General features: G+C 45.3%; 1 protein-coding gene across 1 annotated transcript in view; it reads left to right on the forward strand.

Annotated features, from left to right (window-relative positions):
• Positions 1 to 20,188, forward strand: part of LOC147711521 (neuromedin-U receptor 1-like) — a 217,114-nt gene extending 196,926 nt beyond the window's left edge. Inside the window, exon 3 of the mRNA XM_086920205.1 lies at positions 19,225 to 20,188. Within this exon, the coding sequence (XP_086776331.1) occupies positions 19,225 to 19,634 (410 nt within the window). The 3' untranslated portion in view covers positions 19,635 to 20,188. The remainder of the gene's footprint in view (positions 1 to 19,224) is intronic.
• Positions 20,189 to 20,902: the final 714 nt, after the last annotated feature.

Below are 20,902 nucleotides of genomic sequence, written 5' to 3' on the forward strand. Positions count from 1 at the left end.
GCAATAAAGGACATTAACAGAGGAAACACCAAACCCAGTGTGTTATTGCTTTAGAAATGCTGCTTTGGTCAGAAAAACAAAACAATCACTGATGGTGGTGGGCCTTCAAGATGATATGCTCAAACCATGCCATTCAATGTCACCAAAGATCAAGAGGTGGCTATGTTATGTTCATTTAAGCTGTAGGGCACTTGAATCACCCCATAATGGGTATCTCAGTGCCAGAGTGAACATGGACAAGGCAGAGTTAGTATGACCTGTGAAGTGCTGTGAAGTGCTCGGGTGGGGGCTGTGTGTCTGTGCGCTGGGGAAGCTGGCTGGGGAAGCTGTTTCAGCCTGTGACACACAGGCAGGGTGAGATGACAGACAGTGACAGAGGGAGTAGAGGGACAGAGACAGAGGGAGGGAGGGAAGACAGAGACAGAGGGAGAGGGAGGGAAAGGGAGACCTAGAAATGGAGACAGAGAAAGGGAGGAGGGCGACCGAGGGAGATGGAGTGAGGGAGATGGAGTGAGGGAAGGGGAGTGAGGGAAGGGGAGTGAGGGAAGGGAGTGAGGGAAGGGAGTGAGGGAAGGGAGTGAGGGAAGGGAAGGGAGTGAGGGAAGGGGAGTGAGGGAGTGAGGGAAGGGGAGGGAGGGAGGGAAGGGGAGTGAGGGAAGGGAGTGAGGGAAGGGGAGTGAGAGAGGGAAGGGGAGTGAGGGAAGGGGAGTGAGGGAAGGGGAGTGAGGGAAGGAAGGGAGTGAGGGAAGGAGAGGGAGTGAGGGAAGGGGAGGGAGTGAGGGAGTGGCTGAGGGAGGGGGTGAGGGACGGGGAGGGAGTGAGTGAGGGAAGGAGAGGGAGTGAGGGAAGGGGAGTGAGTGAGGGAAGGGAGTGAGGGAAGGGAGTGAGGAAGGGGAGTGAGGGAAGGGGAGGGAGGGAAGGGGAGGGAAGGGGAGGGAGGGAAGGGGAGGGAGGGAAGGGAGTGGGGAAGGGGGGAGTGAGGGAAGGGGAGTGAGGGAAGGGAGTGAGGGAAGGGGAGGGAGTGAGGAAAGGGGAGGGAGTGAAGGAAAGGGAGTGAGGGAGGGAGAGAGGGAAGGGAAGGGAGTGAGGGTGAGGGAGGGAGAGGGAATAAGGGGAAGGGGGGTGAGGGTGAGGGAGGGTTAGGAGAGGAAGGGAGAGGGAGGAAGAGGGAGGGAGACGGAGGTAGAGAGAAGGAGAGAGGGAGAGGGAGTGATACAGTCAGAGTGAGTGAGACAAAGGGAGACCGGGTAGGGAGAGAGGGAGATAGAGGGATGGAGGGAAGGAGGCAGAGAGAGAGAGAGAGAGAGAGAGAGAGGGAAGGTGAGGGAGAGAGAGAGAGAGTGATAGAAAGAGAGAGAGAGAGAGGGAGGGAGAGAGAGAGAGAGAGAGAGAGAGAGAGAGAAAGAGAGAGAGAGGTGTGTATGCCGGGTCTGGTAGCTCAGTGGACGAAGGCGTCTGCTGCAGGGACCTGTGTTCAACCTCATGGTCACAGTTTTTTTTGTTGCTCTAGCCCCGCCCCCTCCCCCACTGATCCCCCGCCCCCACTGGTGCGCCCCTCGGAAACAAACCACACTGTAAATTTGGCCCACGAGAGAAAGTTTGTGAGTACCCATGGTCTAGAGTCTGTGAATGTCCCCCACTGCACCCTACTTTTTAGGAAAAAGTCAGGATCATTGCTAATAGTGGGACATTTATAGATATCAGTGAAGTCCAAGATTCCGAATCCATAACTTTGTTCTGAAATAAAACCATTCATTCAAGAGAGGGAATAGTATCCTCTCTCAAATGTGCTAGGTTGATCCTGTCTGTAACTCAAGCCCACTCCCCTTGCGCTCTTTCAATGACACAGCGTTTCCTGTTACTAAAATAAATACAATTGTACCTGGGATTGGGCAGCGCGCTCGATGCATCTACAATGGCATAATCACCAAGTTTAAAGCAATTTACCAGCCTCATTGAATGACAGCTCGAGAGACTCTGAGAGGAATACACATCTTCTATTGGTCTATAGCCCTTATATCCTCCCCCTCATCTAGGACCATGTCATGCAGTTTGATACTTGGCGATGCTGCGTGGCCATGGTTACTGCTGCCGAGACGCCTCTTCCAGGCATTCAGAAGGTCTGCAAAGTTCACATTTCATTTACAATTATTCTGAACAATATCACCTGTATTCTTGTCTTTTATTTCCCACGAGATGCAGAGAGGGTAGTTTATTACTTGCGTGCAATAAACATTGTCAGTACTTTAGCCCTCTGTTTCTTTTCATTTTGAATTTGTTTTTCTACTTTATCTACAACAGCAACTGGGAACTTAGAAATATCTGAAGGTTGACTCTGAGAAAAATAATCTAAAATTGTAGCTGGTATTAAAATAAAAACATACATTTAAAAATCCATTTGCAGATGGAAGCTAAACAATTAAATCAACCTTTAGTTAAGATCTGAATACTAAAACTCTAGTCCCTATTTACTCAGAAACCAGTTCTCGGTTGTAAGGATAGGGGAAGGGCCCCTATAGTATTTATCTGCTCACTTGAATATGCCATGAATTTAATACTGGATACATACAGTCTGAATACTGTACATAATATTGTTGGATTCGTTTTTTTGCTATCTACAATCACGTTATTGGGATTGAAAGCGCCAGTATGAAGCACATTTCCCCCCTCATTCAGGACCAGCCAATACATACTTGTGATTCATACCTCTCACATGTTGTTCCAGCACTTTATGAGGTGTCGCAACATTCAGTCACAGACTTGCATGGACAGGTCCCACACAGAAGTTACTTACCAAATCAAACATATGAAGAAAGAGACCTTGCTTCATTTTCCAGCCACAACAGTAGTGTGTCAGTTCTCCAGTCATTAATGGTGACTGGAGAACTTTCAGACGTTCTTGGCATACGTAATTTCTCAAAATTGGACAGAATTTCTGAAGCCCCCCACCCCTCTAGCCCAACATAGCATAATTTCAATATCATTCTTTTTTTTATGTGCCTACTAATATTGCATTTTACAGCATACTTTCCCCAGAAAATATACTACAATGCAGTATGTTTTATAGGCAATTTAAGTATGGTATGCAAATATACATGATGATCTATCATTTAAAAATAAATAAATAAGTATTTCCCTTTAAAACTACTTCAAGTTTAGAATTAGATTCTCATTTAAAAAAAGAGGGAGAATTTGAGTTGGATGGAATAATGAAAACTTAAACCATTCTCACACTTTAAAACCTAGAGAACAGAGCTGCCCCTCAGGTTATAGTTATACAGACCGAATAGGTGTAAGCATCAGATATATCCCTTAAGCTAAACCGATTGGAAAGACTGAGGCCGTTGAGCTATGAACCCAGAACATGAAATGCCTCCTCATGAATTATGCAATACATACCATGGCCCAATAAGAGAAAGAAAGTGCCTTGTAGCACCAAATAAATTAAGACCTAGCATCATTAATATGAGTCCCATAAAAACATAAATTATCACTCAGATGTTATTTTTCAATTGTTTGAAAATGAAGTAATCCTAAATTAAAATGTCAGCTTGATATTTTCAGTAAAGGAACTTAATTGTATAGCTAATATAGAAATACCTGTAAAGATACAAATGTTGCTTTCTTACTGCAGCTTTTTATTTTCCCTGAAATGTATTCCACGGTAACTAGACAAAAAATCGAGTTAAAAATATCGACTTACATAAATATCGACTTCAAAATATAGAATGGACATAATATCGAATGGACAGAATATAGTCAACAAAAAATCGAATTTGAGGTAAGTAATTTAATGTCAAATTTCATAAATATAGAAAGTCAAAATATTGAAGTATACATTATAGGTATTAAATATATCGAATGTTTAATAATATCGAATTTTTTAAAGTGTTTTGTATGTTAGTATATGTGCGAAAAGTGTATATTTATTTTATAATTTATTTTAAGTATTGAATTTAATGTTATTTAATTTTTGCATAATTTAATTCTGTAGCGGGTTGTGGGTTTATAGGGGAATAGGATGAGAAGTAATTTAACTATAATTAATTAAATATTCAAATCTATTTATTGGTATTTATTTTGAATTAATTGTTAATTAATTTTTATTTGGTAATTAATTACATTTTAATTGGCAATTAATTTTACTTAATTGATTAATTGATAATTATGTTAATTTTACTAATATTTTTTCTGTAGCGGGTTGTGGGTTTATAGGGGAATAGGGTGGGAAGCAATTTAATTATAATTAAATAAATAATTTAATTTATTGATAGGTATTTATCTTGAATTAATTGTTAATTTTTAATTGGTAATTAATTAAATTTTAATTGGTAATACATTTTTATTAATTGTTTAATCTATAATTATGTTAATATTATACATTTATTTCCCGTAGCAGGTTGTGGGTTTATAAGGGAATAGGGTGGGAAGTAATTTAATTGTCATTAATTAAATATTTTTATTTAATTATTGGTATTTATTTTGAATTAATTGTTAATGAATTTTTCATTGCTAATTAATTAATTGTTAATTGGTAATTAATTTGTATTAATAGGTAATTAATTTTAATATTTAATTTTTATTTGTATTTTTAATTGATTAATTATTATATTATATTAAATTGATAATTACTTTTAATTAATTTTTTATTGGTATTAATATATATTTTTTTAAATAATATCTTAAGTATTTCCTTTCCCTACTGTTGCACTCACTGGAGTGGGAATAGTAATTTTTACCCCTACGCTATCCAACGCTTTCCCCACTGTTGCACTCACTGGAGCGGGAATAGTAATTTTACCCCTACGCTATCCAACGCTTTCCCTACTGTTGCACTCTTTGGAGTGGGAATAGTAATTTTTACCCCTACGCTATTCAACGCTTTCCTACTATTGCACTCTTTGGAGTGGGAATAGAAATTTTTACCCCTACGCTATCCAACGGTTTCCCTACTGTTGCACTCTTTGGAGTGGGAATAGTAATTTTTACCCCTACGCTGTCCAATGCTTTCCCTACTGTTACACTCACTGGAGTGGGAATAGTAATTTTTACCCCTACGCTATCCAACGCTTTCCCTACTGTTGCACTCACTGGAGTGGGAATAGTAATTTTTACCCCTACGCTATCCTACGGTAAAAATATTGTATGTTTTTTATTAATATCATGTGAATATATATATTTATGTTTTAAAAATTAAAATTGTATTTTTTTTGCTTAAATTAATTATTTTATAATGTTAAGGTTATTTAAGTATTTTTAAGTATGCTTTAGTTAATTATTTTGAATATTTAATTTATTTTAAATTACTTTTAAGACATTTACAAAAATTCGAAATTTTGTCTAAATGTATTATTTTTAAACGATATTTTTGATTCGATATTTTTGTACTTACCTGTTTGAAGATAGGAATTCGATATTTTTGTAGTCGATATTTTATCCTCGATATTTTTGTATGTCTATATTTTTGTACTCAATATTATTTCAGTGATCCGTATTCCACATATCAGCATGGCAAATTCCAAGAATATGTCATGTTGTCTATAAATATTGTCCTCTCATTTGCTGTAACATGCCTTAAAGGCATCTGGGAATGTTCCTTGGCTTGGGAGGTGTTGACTATAATGAGAAGGTGTATGTGGGCTTTTCTGTGGTGCTCTTTGATGATGGAAGAAGAAAGGGTGTCTTTTTCACAGGAAGTTTCCTTAAGAGAGGTCAGTATATTAGAAAGATTCATTTGAAAGATTGGATTGAAGGAGGTCTATTTAGTGAAGAGGCCACGGGAGAAAGCTAGAAAGAGGCGAGTGTGGAATTGATAATGATGTTAGATCTCATTTTTTCAATTTTCTCGGGGAAGACGTGGTTGATGGCTTGCCTTTGTCAACTACAGCAGGCACTCTCAGCTGTGGGTGAAGATTGGAGTAGTGTTTGACAGTCCTGAAAAGAGGCTTCTTTCTGTTGGTTGCCTCAGTGATGTTTGTCTTGACTTAAGAGGCTTTTGCTTTGATGAGGAGGGCTCAATTTTTACAGTGGAGTTTGTTTAAGTAGCATGAGGTCATCTACGGATTTTTGATCTTCTCCATTTCCTTTACTGTTTTCATATGAGACATTTATTTTCATTAATCACTTGAGTCGATCAAAGTGTTGAGGACTTAGGCTTGGTGTAATGGAATTTAAATGGAGCATAACATTCAAAATAAATTCTCATAGTACTGTTGTAGATGTCAAGGAGAGTACTGACAACTGAGGTGGCCTTAAAGAGTTCTGTCAGACTCTAGTTTTTTTTTAAATGGATGTCTTTGATGGAAAGGAAGGTTATTTTTATTTATTTGGGCTGTTCTTGGTTCTGAAATGTAGTCTATGCAAAGATCAAAGGAATTCCGAGGTGGTCAGTCCAATCAAGGGCTATTGGCACATTTCTGTCGACATAAGGGGACACTGATGGATAAAGTCCATTGTGGAGCCTTAGGACTGGTTTGGGTTGGTGACAACTTGTTTTGTTTCCAGTTTGATGAGAGGTTTTTAGAAGGCTTCATTCACGCATTTTGGGCCTGATTACCTTGGCGGTCAGAAGAGTGTCCGGCCATCATCGCCATGAGAATGGTACTGCTGACATGTAGTTGGCAGTTCCACCCACCAAATTACAATGCAACTGTGTGTAGGCAGCCATAAAAATGCCATTTTTCCATTGTGGCTTGTGCTGCATCCCAGAAAAGGACTGCAGCACAAGCCCCAGTGCTAAAAGACATTTTGCAAACATCCATGCACCGTGTGCCAGGTTCCATGTAGTGCCTGGCACATGGTGCATGGATGTTTGGGGGGCACCACATGTGCTCCCCCTGGCCCCACAGCAGAGGCCCATGGGGACAGGGCCTTGCTAGGGCCCTCCAAAGTCCCTTCCTGTATGCCTTTACATAGCGGCCAGACCGCTATATAGAGGCACTGCGAAAGGGACATCAAATCCCTATGGGCAGGCACAAGCCCCATTGTAGGGATTACAGTCAGACCGATGCCCCGACGGGTTGCTTGATCCTGTTGGAGGTGTCAGTCAGTCCCTCCCACAGTTGCGCACCGACAGACCTCATCATAATGTAGTGGTCAGACCTCTATCCTGGCTGTCGGGTGGACCGTCAGTGGTACCCGAGGTCAAGTAAAAAGAATACTCCACAAACTGACATAGTAGGCAATAGCATTCACTGATTTGGCAATGAAGTAACCATGCTGATTTACAGTTCCCTATAAGCTCTGTTTCTACTTTGCTTCTACTCCTGCTGAGAAAACCACATGCTAAAAAATATACTAAGATAGAAAAGACCCCGCTTGACCATGGAAAACATTGCTGACCTTCAGCCCCATCATGTCTATTTTGACACAGTACATCCACAGGGAACAGAATATTGTGCACTATGGCCACGAGGACCTTTGAAAGTGGGGGAGCCAGAGAAAATGCCTCTTTTGAGGGCCCTGTGCTCAAGAAAGGAATTACATTACATGGTTAGGGGTAGTTATAGTATCTCTTCCAATAGAGCCGAATGGTACATGTGGCCCAGAGTCCATCTCCAGATTTTATCTTCTGTATTATTTAAGGTGACCTGACCTGACTGTGGTCGGTGACGGTCGCTCCACCCGCCACGCGCCTCCCTGTGAGTGTGCCAGGTGCCCCCACCTGCCTGTCCCTGCTCGCTCCCAGTGCTTCTGTCCATGAGCTTGTTTTCTAGCCTTCTGGTTCCTCCTTGGTTCCTCTTTGTTTTGCCTTGGTTCTCCCTGGGCTTCTTTTTTTTGCCTTGGTTCCGTGCCCCCACCTGCCTGTCCCTGCTCGCTCCCAGTGCCTCTGTCCTTGAGCTTGTTTTCTAGCCTTCTGGTTCCTCCTTGGTTCCTCTTTGTTTTGCCTTGGTTCTCCCTGGGCTTGTCGCCGTCTCCTCGGCCTCCCCGCTCCCTGCCGCTGCTCCCCTGCGGCCCCCGCCCCCCTGCTGCCGAGTACCCGATCCCCTCCCCGCGCCACCCTGCTCCCGCCTCCCAGCTGCTCCTCCCTCCCCCCGGATTACTTAAGTAGCGGCCAGCGCAACGGGGGAGCTGTGACCTGACCTGACTGTGGTCGGTGACGGTCGCTCCACCCGGCGCGCGCCTCTTCGGGAGTGTGCCCGGTGACCCCACCTGCCTATCCCTGCTCGCTCCCAGTGCTTCTGTCCCTGAGCTTGTTTTATAGCCTTCAGGTTCCTCCTTGGTTCCTCTTTGTTTTGCCTTGGTTCTCCCTGGGTTTCTCGCCGTCTCCTTGCTCTCCCCGCTCCCTGCCGCTGCTCCCCTGCGGCCCCCGCCCCCCCTGCTGCCGAGTACCCGATCCCCTCCCCGCGCCACCCCGCTCCTGCCTCCCAGCTGCTCCTCCCTCCCACTCCGCCCCCCCACTATGCCATATATGGCGCAGTCCGCGCGTACGTGCAGCGTTCACGCGCAGCGGGCGCGCCCTTTGCGCACGAAGGCGCGCCAATGGCAAGCCTGTCTGCGCCCGTCCGCGCCTGGACCTCGCCCAGCGCCAGATCCCCTGGCCCCCGCAGATGCCATCCCACCCGCCGGACGTACGACACCGCCACCCTCAACGCACTCAACACCGGCCGGATCCCGAATTGCCACCGATCCACCCCAGGACACACCCACGGACCCTTCACCTGCCAATCCTGCAAGTTCACCTGCATCAGGACATGCACCGCACCAGCACCCGCCAAGCGCCAACAGCAACCACCTGAAGTGCATCCTGCTCAACACCCGCTCTGTCCACAGACATGCCGTGAAACTATGGAACCTGCTCGACACCACAGCTCCAGACGTCGCCTTCCTCACGGAAACCTGGATGAACGCCTCCTCAGCGCCCGACATCGCCATAGCCATCCCGGACGGCTACAAGATCATCCGGAGGGACCGCATCAACCAGACCGGAGGAGGCATCGCCATCGTCCACAAGAACACCATCCGGATCACAACCAACTTCGACGTCATCCCCACAGCCGCCCAACATCTCCATTTCCAGATACACACCGACCCCAAGACCACCCTCAGAGGCACCCTCATCTACAGACCCCCAGGACCCAGCACACAATTCAGCGAAGACATCGCAGACTTCATCAGCCCACACGCCCTAGGATCCACCGTCTACATCCTCCTAGGGGACTTCAACTTCCACCTGGAGAACAACGACAACAACACCACTACCCTACTGGACAACCTCGCCAATCTCGGACTAAAGCAACTGGTGAACACACCCACCCACTACGCCGGACACACACTTGACCCAGTCTTCTCCTCCAGCAAGTACTTCTCCTTCAGCCATGCCACCGGACTCCACTGGACAGACCACAGCTATGTCCACTTCACCTACAGAAGGACCACCACTCACCACCACCCGCAACAGGCTCCCCGCAGGAGCTGGAACAAGATCACCTCCGACCAGCTCACCACATTCCTGAACAAGAACACTCCCGCCAGATCAACGGACCCCAACCATGCAGCCGACAACCTCACACAGTGGATCACCAACTGCGCTGACGACCTCGCACCCCTGAAAAACCATCCCAACAGACCCGGAAGCAAGAAAGCCCCCTTGTTCAATGACGATCTCAAGGACTCCAAGAAAAACTGCCGTACCCTCGAGAAAACCTGGTGAAAAAACCCGACTACAGACAACATGACCACCCTCAAGCACGCCATCCGCAAACACCACCAGCTGATCCACACCACCAAGAAGTCAGCATTCAAGGATCGGCTAGACAACAATGCACACAACAGCAAGGAACTCTTCAGCATCGTCAAAGAGCTCTCCAACCCCAGTGCCGGAACCAACGGCATCACTCCCTCACAAGACCTCTGCGACTCACTCGCCTCGTTCTTCCACAGCAAGATCGCAGACATACACAACAGCTTCGGACCACAGACCACGCACCCAACCACCGAGCCGACACCCCCCACCAGCACCCTCAGCGCCTGGGCCCCGGTCAGCACCGAAGACACGATCCACACGATGAACACCATCCACTCCGATCGCCAACCGACCCATGCCCCCACCACGTCTTCAACAAAGCCGACTCCATCATCGCACCCCAACTCTGGGACATCATCAACTGCTCCTTCGACACCGCCACCTTCCCGGAAAGCTGGAAGCATGCCGTACTTAGCACCCACCTGAAGAAACCCTCGGCAGACCCCACTGACCTCAAGAACTGCTGCCCCATCTCGCTCCTCCCGTTCCCCGCCAACGTCATCGAGAAGACCGTCAACAAACAGCTTGCTGCCTTCCTCGAGACGAACGGATCCCTCGACCACTCACAGTCAGGCTTCCGAGCCAACCACAGCACCGAAACCGCCCTCATCGCAGCCACTGACGACATCCGAACCCTGCTCGACAATGGGGAAACAGCGGCCCTCATCCTCCTGGACCTCTCCGCAGCGTTCAATACTGTCTGCCACCGCACCCTAGTACAACGCCTCAGCAATGTCGGAATCCAGGCGAAGGCACTGGACTGGATCACCTCGTTCCTCGCCGGAAGAACCCAGAGAGTCCGCCTCCCCCCGTTCAGATCCGGGGCCACCGAAGTCATCTGCGGCATACCACAAGGCTCATCACTCAGCCCGACCCTCTTCAACGTCTACATGAGCCTCCTCGCAGCCATCGCACGCCAACACAACCTCAACATCATCTCCTACGCAGACGACACCCAGTTGATCCTCTCCCTCTCCAGCGACCCAGCCACCGCCAGAACCAACCTATACGAAGGAATGAAAGATGTAGCCGAGTGGATGAAGACCAGCCGCCTGAAGCTGAACTCAGACAAGACGGAAGTCCTCATCCTGGGATCATCACCATCTGCCTGGGACGACTCCTGGTGGCCCCCCGCTCTGGGCAGCGCACCCAAACCAACGGACCACGCACGCAACCTGGGCTTCATCCTAGACTCCTCCCTCTCGATGACCAGACAAGTCAACGCCTTCTCATCTTCGTGTTTCAACATCCTCCGCATGCTCCAAAAGATATTCCGATGGATCCCCACCGAAACCAGAAAGACGGTCACCCAGGCACTCGTCACCAGCCGACGGACTACGGAAACACCCTCTACACCGGAACCACAGCCAAACTGCAGAAAAGACTTCAACGCATCCAGAACGCCTCCGCACGACTCATCCTAGACATCCCCCAACACAGCTACATCTCCGGACACCTGAAAGACCTGCACTGGCTCCCCGTCAGCAAGAGGATCACGTTCAGACTCCTCATCCACGCACACAAGGCCCTCCACGACCTGGGCCCCAAGTACCTAAACGACCGCCTGACCTTCTACACGCCCACACGCCAGCTACGTTCGACCAGCCACACCCTCGCCGCCGTCCCACGCATTCGAAGAACCACCATGGGGGGAAGATCCTTCTCCTTCCTGGCAGCCAAGACGTGGCACTCCCTCCCCATCCACCTCCGTCTTACCCAAGACCACCTCTCCTTCAGGAAGCAACTCAAGACCTGGCTGTTCGAGCAGTAACGGACCTCCCTCCCTCCAAGCGCCTTGAGACCCTCCGGGTGAGTAGCGCGCTATACAAATGTCATGATTGATTGATTGATTGATTGATTGATTGAAGGAGGCAAAGGCCCCCCTCTTCAAAGTTCAGCTCGTAAATTAATTTTCAGTAGCACTTCATCATAACCAAATATGTTTAAAATAAGTGAGTAGGGAAAAAAGCATCAATGTTCAGAACAGATTTTAGTTTCAAGTTTCATTCTGAAAAAAGCACAACAAAATACCTGAAAGGATTGGCAGAGGGGATCATAAATCTGCTCATTTAAAAGTACTGCTAAGCACTAGGGCCGATTTATTAATTTTCCCATTTACATGTTTCAGAAGTAGTACATTTAGAAAGCTGCTCAGACTCAGTACTACAGGGGAAATCCTGATGTTTTTACAAATATTTCAGCGTGGTGAAAACATCCCCAGAGCCTCATTTATGAGGCTGTGCGTCACTTTTACGCCGCCGGTGCGTCACTTTTTGTGACGCACCAGTGGCGTAAACAATGCGCCTTGTTGCGCCATATTTATAAAAAGAGATGCATCTAGGTAGATGCGTCACTTTGTAAACCCTTGCACCACATTATACCTGGCGCAGGTATAATGTGGCGCAAGGGGGGCGTATTGACGCAAGAAAGGGTCGTAGAAGTGACGCAGTGAAATCTATGAGATTTCACTGCGTCACTTCTAGGATGCAAATGCGTTAATATCTTATGCCTGCCTCACAGCAGGCGTAAGACTGATGTAGGCCCTTTCACATGGGGCCTGCCCCATGTGAAAGGACACATTGCTGGAGTTGCGTCACTTTTGTGACACACTCCAGCAATACGTCACTTTTGCGCCATACAGATACGTCAGAAATACTGAAGTATCTTTAACTCCTTGCGACATGATGCGTCATATTATAAAATGACTCATCACTCATGTCGCAAGGAGGGCGCACTGAGAAGTGACGCATCACTGCTTTCACGCAGCGATGCGTCACTTCTCATAAATGAGGCCCCCACAGTTCAAGTTCCAGTGTAGAAAAGGGTCGGAGAGGCGTTTATGAGTGTCCACAAACTGATATTGTTGTGGACATTCACACATTTTCAAGGTAGCCCATACCTTTATTTGTCCCTACCCCCATACCTTGTGTGCAGTGTACTACTGTGGAATTGTACAAAGTTGTGATATACAATTCCAAACTGGTGGTATCCTTTTCTGGATTTCTGGCAAATAAATGGAGCCATAGATCCATCTTCATCCATAAACTTGGCCAGATGGCCGGAAATGTCTGTGCGAATAAGGCTCACTAAAAATAAATACCAGTCTCATTTTCGGTTAGTCGTAATCAAATATTCAGATATGTGAGTCTGTTCACTTAGTATTCATCGCACCACTTATATTTCACAATTGTTTCCCCTTACAAGAACTTTTTCCAAACGCCATAACTTTGGTTTTAATTGTACTTTCATGTGAATACCCATCTAGCAGATCAGTTACTATTTAAAACCCCTAGGTTGCTGACTGAGCTAACAGCATACATAGGTGGACTGGCTTCCATGTTTCCTATATACTAAAGTATAGTGCAAAATTATTACCTCAAAACAACAAGTCACGTATGCAAGTTTAGGAATATTTAGTGTTAGAAAATGAGTAACGTTTACATGTTTTCCTCTTGTCTGTAACTAAACTAATTTCCCTGCATAAGAATCATCTTGAAAAGTTTTAATTTAATGGCGTGCACATTTTCCACCCAACATTCTCCAAGCTTTTTACATTCACCTGTGTTTTCAATGCTTTTATATGTACATTAGCTAATTTTCATGAACACCCGTAAAATTAACAATTTGGTGCATATTAAACAGCGGGCATTGCATTCTTTGAGCGCTCCTCTATACATTTTTGCCATGCCCACACTCTATGGAGATCTTACTGCCTTCACTCTTGGCAACATTATACTTACACGAAACACACTCATTACTTTCCTATATTTTGCATGCATGGCAGCAACATTTACATTTGTTGGCATGTGAAACTACTTAGCCGTGTCTATCTTTGTCAATCACATATAAGCCATGTTTAAGTACAGAATCATGATGCTTGTCTCCTGTTTCTCCTGAATCATAGCAACCATATCAAGCTTGCTGGTAGTCCCAGCATTGAAAATAACCTACTTCATATCTCTCTGTTCAGTCACATAATATTGGTAGGCTCATCACAACTTAGTATCCATAAATTTGCTAGTTATAAAAAATAGTAAGTAAAGTTCATCCTCCATTAAATCTAAGACAAAAAATGGAACTTTTCAAATTCAGGTTAGTACAAGCCTATTCAAGGAGACATTTAATAATAATAAGTAAGCTTTTAAAGTGCATTTTTACACTGACTAGTGTGTCCTCGCGCTGCAGCCAATCGCCCTGTCTGTAGCAGTAATACATTATTTATCCTACTCCCGTGAGCTATCTTTCTTAGCCACCTGCATCGATCTGGGCCTGTTGGTTAGACGCCTAAATCCAGCTACTGCCTACTTACTCTGGCCACTATAGACCCTTTTTGACTTTTCTCTAAGGGCCTCATTTATGAAAGACTTGCGCCACTGGTGCGTCACTTTTTCCCAAAAGTGACGCACCAGCGGTGCAAGGCCTTCATAAATAAGGCCCCAAGGGGCAGATTTATGTTGTGAATGCGTCACGCAACTGCGGCGTAAACATGGCGCATCCCTACGACCGATTTACAACGTGACGCATCTAGGCAGATGCGTCACGTTGTAAAGCCCTGCGCCGCTTGTGGGCGTTCCGGCGCAGGGTGGGCGTTCCGGGGCAGGTGCGCCTCGCAAAAGATTTCACTCAGTCACTTTTAGGCCAATGCTGCCTCAAAACCCTGCGCCTGCTTGAAGCAGGCGTAAGGCTTGACGCAGCATTGGTCAGATAGGGCACCCCCGAGCCTTGCTGGAGCTGCTTCGCGCTTGCGACGCAACTCCAGCAATGCGTCACTTTTACGGCACAGATGTGTGACGCATCTGTGCCGTTTTTTTCCCCCATGGTGCGCCGCATTGTAAATGCGGCGCACCATGGGTGGCGGAGCTGCGACGCACGATAACTGGCGCATCCCTGGGGATGCGCCAGTTATCATAAATCTGCCCCCAAGTATTTACCACCTTGTTTTTAGCTTACATGGTCAATGCATTCTAGTAGTTGATTAAATGCAATTGACATTTGACTACCTTATGGATGACCCAGAGTGCTTTAAGACTATCACAAGGTGCTGAGTACCACTTAAAAAAACGCAAATAAAATAGAAAAGTAAGGTTTTTTCAAAGTAAGCCAGACTTACACTTGAAAATGTTTTGTGATTAAGCCTACGATGTTTCCTGAAAGTTGTAAGCTAGAGATTTCTCCCTAACCGCACTATACATATTATTTCTCTTTTTTTAATTTCTGCAATTTTTTGTACTGGTTTTGATGTATACTGGTGGATTTTGGTATGCTCAGCTGTCAGTTCTCTAAGGGCCATCCTTTCATGCTGAGAACTGATAGCCAACAGATCCAGCTGTAAAGATGTAGGGACAAATTAAGCCTTGCGCCGCACAAGTCATATTTCAAAGTAAACTTAATCATGAAAGCAAACAGTCATGTTTCTTTAGTCGACAGTTTTTTGCATTCTAGGTTTTCAAAACCCACACTCTTTACATTAAACTCAAAACTATATATTCAAACTGCTTTTTCCTAAAAGATCAGGAATGGCTGAAGGTGTCACACTTATCATGGGTTCACTCCTACAGGTATTTTCATTCTGTATCACAAACCTAGCTGGGAAGCAAGGTAATGTTGTATATTGTTAGGAGGGGGTTACATTAAATGTGACTTAACATTTTAAACTTCGAAAATTACATTTCACAACACAATCAAACAATACCCATTCATGTCTAGAGATCAGGATTTGGACTTAATTCTTAGTTTCTAAAATCAGTCCCTTAACAACTACACCAAATATTTTCACAATTGCCAACTACATTACGACTTTCAGTACAAACAAATGGCATTTACGAGTAGTAAATGCCATTTGGGAATACCGATGGTCACAAAGTTAGACTTTTGTCTAACTTTATCTTTGTGAATCGAGCGCGTAGGCTTTAGGGATTTTTTCACATAATTTGCTATTTTACTACATTATTTTGTGACATTAATTAGCATGCCTACTTGGACATAGATACGGCATAAGAAATAACACTTGATCTGGACAGTGGCTGATGTTTGCACCTGATTTTCGCCTATATTCACAAGAAATGGGGGATAACACATGTAATTAGTGGTCACCTCTGTTTCATGAACATTACCACCACTTGTGCAGTTATTTTCACTGGCAGAGTCTACGAGGTCAATCACAAGACATGATTAATCTCAGTTTGGCCATGACATTTAATATGAGTACTTGCTATAGTGCACATTAGATATGAAAGACTGTTGGGACTGCTGAGGCCTTAAGGTGGATGGCTGGAGAGGGAGACACGGGTGTGGGTCAGCACCTGGATGCCAGCACTGTCAAAACTAGAGGGGTTAAGTGTCTGGGATGATATTGTAATGTCAAAGCTGGGTGATGCATGCCAATACATGCATAGGAAATCCTACACTGATCTTACTGCGGAATATGACTCACACAAGTATTATTTTTTTCAATTTCTACAACGTAGGCATGCTCAGAATGGTTATAAGGCAGGGCTGATCCAGTTCCCAGACTTTAATCCATAGAAGCTAATTTGGTGGTGGAAAGGTTGGAGGGTAAGGATGTGTCCACACTTTTTTAAGCATTTGTGACTAACACCCCAGAGCCCTTTACAATCGGTAGGTATAGGTGGACTGCAGACTAGAGAGGCAATAAAGACAATGAGTGGCTGAAGTCCAAGATGGCTGCCAAGGTGACAACGATTTCTGGAAAAATGTGCCTTGTACAATTCACATATTTTTGACAAGTGTATTATACCCTGTACCAACTGTATAAATGACAAGAGCCACTATCTCTCTCTGTATCTGATGTCAGGGAGCAGTATCACCTTACTGCACATGATTTTAGGACTGCCCTGTAGAACGCCCTTTGTTTCCTCTTCGCCGTGGTGTTCAAGGAGTCAGAACCTCCATGACACCGCCGGCAGAGAGGAAACCCGTGATATGCTTATCAGGACCACAGCAGTCCTGCCAAGCATGTTGTTGCCTTCACCCCGCTGTGCCACCACCAGGAAACAGCAGTTTCCTGGCAGCGTTCGCGGCCCCAGGGCAATCCGACCACCCAACTCATAATGGAGCGGTCGGACCACTGGTACAGTGAATGCTGGATCGCCACCTCCGCACCCCCACAAGTCTGACAGTCCTCGGATTCCCAGACTCATTATCGGGCCCTAAGAGTACCATTTTGGAAATAACTACATGGGAAGGATCCTGAAAGGAAAAAAGTGTAATATCAGCCCTTTTAATAGCCAAAACAGTTATCACTTGATGCTGAATAGCAAGCACTGTCCCACACTTAATGGGGATTTGGGGGGGCGGCCAACCAGCGGGAGGCCTGCCACCCCCGGGGAGTTTTGAGGCAGGGGGAGGGTTGGGGGGTAGAGCCAGCACCGTACGTGGGCTGGTTTTGGGCTACTTGGTAGCCTTGGGCTGGGGTGGGCTGGTTTTGGGCTGGTCCCCGTTAAAAGCAGGACATCTTGAGTCACAGGCCACCATTTTAGAAAGAAGGTGGCTGGTGACACAGCAGCCGGGCGGAGGTGTGGCGGAGGAAATTGTTTTCCCACCCTCCCTCCCTGGGTTGCGATCAAGTTTATTGGGGGGTTTTCAAGTTCGGGGCCTGGGGGGCAGGGGGAGGGGTGATTGCTTTTCTTCAGGGTGTAGGAGGGGTTTTGTGTGGTGTGCGGTGGTTTTTTGGAAGGAGTTTTCTTGGGGGCCGGTGCATCTAGTTTTGCTCAATGGTTGTGGGGTTGGTTGTGTCGCTGGAGCAGGTGTGTGGTGATTTTTTGCCTTGGGGCGGTTCTTCCTAATATATGGGGGAAGTGTAGGAGATCAGTTGTTGGATTAGCGGGGTAGGTCAAGCATAATATAGGATTTAGCCAGGTGGAGAGGCAAATTGACGTTTCTGCTAATTGTTTACTGTTTGTGGATTGGGGTAACCAGTTAGGGAAGGGGGTGGGGGGTTTTTTCAGGAAATTGCATATTTTGTGAGGTATAGTTTTGTACGGAGCAGGCCAAGGGTTTTTATTGTTTAAGGTGCACCTGCTTCCAATAAAGCAGCCTTTATCACACCTATTTTTGAGTCTCTGGTCGCTGCTTCCCCACTCCCCCCCCCCTCCCCCTTTGGGCCCCAATGAATGGCTTGGTGTGATGAACCAAGATATGCGGAAATGGTGGAAACATTTTCCGATGGTGTCCTCTCTCAGTTAATCCAAGAAACTATGCTGCACTATACAAAGAATATTTATAGGTTTTTCAAACGATGTGTCCTGTATTTGGTAATTATGTCTGTGAGGTCTGTATCCGATCAAAACACTATACTGCAAAAATTATGTCCTTTTGTGTTGGATAAAACAGAATAAGAACAACTTAAAAAAAAAAGATTTTGGGGCATATTATCAAGCCTGGGCGATAAAATTATCGCCGCTTTATCGGCAGGAAACTGCCGATAAAGTGTTGATAATGGGCTTGATAATATGCTCGATGGAAGTCCAATCGAAGCTCATGTTAAATGTGAAGGACATCTAACATGAGCTTCGATTGGAATTCCATAGAGCTTATTATCAAGCCCATAATCGCCACTTTATCGGCAGTTTCCTGCCGATAAAGCGGCGATAATTTTATCGCCCAGGCTTGATAATATGCCCCTTTATGAACTAACCTATGTACTAATAGATTGACTCATTAAACAATGATTCTGATTAGGTTGTGATCTGACCTATCAAATTAAAATTCAGTATCATAAATATGATTCACTTCAATTGCCCATAATCACATGGATGGTTGCCTGCACAGATCATCCGACCACCATATCCCTGATTGCTTTTGAATAAAGAAAGACTGTTTTGTTTTATATATCCAGAAACCTGGCTGCTTATAAATTGTTTTTTTTCCAATGTTTCAGTGAGATTTAGCAGTGGTCCCGTGGACCACTGCATATTCCCTCTGTAACTTGTACTCCAATTTGCAAAAGCGAAGGGGTGCAAAGGGGAACCTACACTTTTGCAAATGTGTTACCACATAAACTTGGGAGCCAGTAACTTTTCAGCTGGACTTCTGGTCACAAACCACTGACACATATGATAACGAATAGGGAACTGGGAGGTGTGCCTCACAACACTACTCCCAAATAGAAACATTGGCATCTATTTCTAAATTCCTTAAAATGTTAAATGGATTTATTACATTAGGAAATGTGTTTTCGAGTTCACAAATACACTGACCTACTGAATTCAATGAGAGGGTTTGCGAATGCTAAAACCCTTTGTATATCTGGCCTTGATTTGGACGGTCCAAATGGTAATTTCAAGCATACTGCTTCTTCCAAATAGCGAAAAAAAGTATCAAAGCTTACTTAACTCTCTGTTTGATCCTACAGATAGACAATGAAACAGGTTTAATTGCTAATTCATAATAACAAATGCAGCTTTCTAATTCAATGCATTCTCTTTTTATCTCTCACCTATATCTTTCTTGGCCCACAGGTGTAGTGGTGATCGTGTTCACCATCTGCTGGGCTCCGTTTCATACAGACAGGCTTCTGTGGAGCTTCATCACTCATTGGACGGATGTGATGCACACGACCTTCCAGTACGTCCATATCCTCTCTGGCATCTTCTTCTACTTGAGCGCTGCCGTTAACCCTATTATCTACAACCTCCTCTCCACAAAATTCCGTGAGCGCTTTCGAGAGATTGTCTGCCGTAACCCAGAGAGCAGTGTGTCCTACAGCAGCTCCCCAGCCTTCTGCAAGACTCACAAAAGCCCTTCTCACATAGCAAGCATGGTTGGCCTACCAGAGAAGTCTACATGTCGGGGAGAATATAAATTTCTTCCTGTAAACATCCATCCTCACTTGAACTGGTCACATGAAGATGAAACCTCGTACATGTAACTCTGGCATGGCTTCATGCAACACGGACTGACGTTTTTTCAGATGCCACAGCAACTGAATGGTATAACAGATGTTTTTCAGGTCCTTCACTATCTCCCATGACAACAACAATAAGCAACACCTGCTCAGTCTACAAAGTGCATAGCTCTTCTAACAGATTAATATATTATTCTGAACATGTCATGAAAATTGTTCAGACACCTAATGAGCTGAAGGCCTATATTTTTGATGCAGAACTATAGGCCTGGTCTTCTTCTTTGTCATAGTTGTCTGCGACAGCTGGTAACAGAAACATAGTGACAAGCCCTAAACCACATGGCCTTCAAGACAGGATTGTGCAATCATGTTGTGTGTGAACTGTGACAGTAGAAATTTAAATTTGTACAAAAATATATGTTTCATTTTAGCACAATGAATCATCTGTGGTTGACTGACGGGCCATTGTTTGCTATCTGGACATAGATCACTGAAATGAGCCATATTATCTCTCAGAAAATACTGCTGAGATGGCCCATATTGGCTTTTGGATTAAAGGGAACAGAAAATGGAGAAAACCCATGTGCACAGTTAAAGTTCTGTGGTATGCTACAGTCATATTGACTCTTTGATATTGTGCTATAAAATATTGTACTATATAGTTAAGTATAGATATACTAAATTCAACTATCTTAAATATAATTTATAAAATATTGCCCCATTTGGTGTTAGTAATAAAATAGCTACACCTAGAGGGACAATATTTGTTGTCAACCTTAATTAGGACATCTAAATTGTATCAGGGGATAATTATGTACACAATAGTATGATGTACAATCCATCATGGCACATAGATGACTAGTTAGGAAGATTAAGGGGCCGATTATGATGGCGGACGGACCTGAGGCCGCCCGCCGCCATAGAGTAGGAGGGAACCTCCGCATGGGCTGCGGAGTTCCCTCCTGTGCAATTAGGATGTGTCCGCCACCCTGGCGGTCACATCCTCTATTTTTAACATTGCGGCGGGTGCGGCTTCAAGCTGCACCCGCAGCAATGTTAAAAATGCACGCATTGCATTTGTATGTAGAAAGTGGCAGGCACCGCGCGGTGCCTGCCGCTTTCTGCATACAAATGCAGGGGGGTACCATAGGTACGCACCATGTGCACCCCCCACCCCCCTTCACCTAGGGGGCCCGCAATGGGCCCCTGCAGTGAAGTTACACATGCTTTTCCAGAGCAAAAAAGCTGCAGCGGAAAAGCATGTTTCACAGCCCATCCTAATCTGGCTGACG

The sequence above is a fragment of the Lissotriton vulgaris genome, chromosome 5 (assembly GCF_964263255.1).
Source record: "Lissotriton vulgaris chromosome 5, aLisVul1.2, whole genome shotgun sequence".
Classification (NCBI taxonomy): domain Eukaryota; kingdom Metazoa; phylum Chordata; class Amphibia; order Caudata; family Salamandridae; genus Lissotriton; species Lissotriton vulgaris.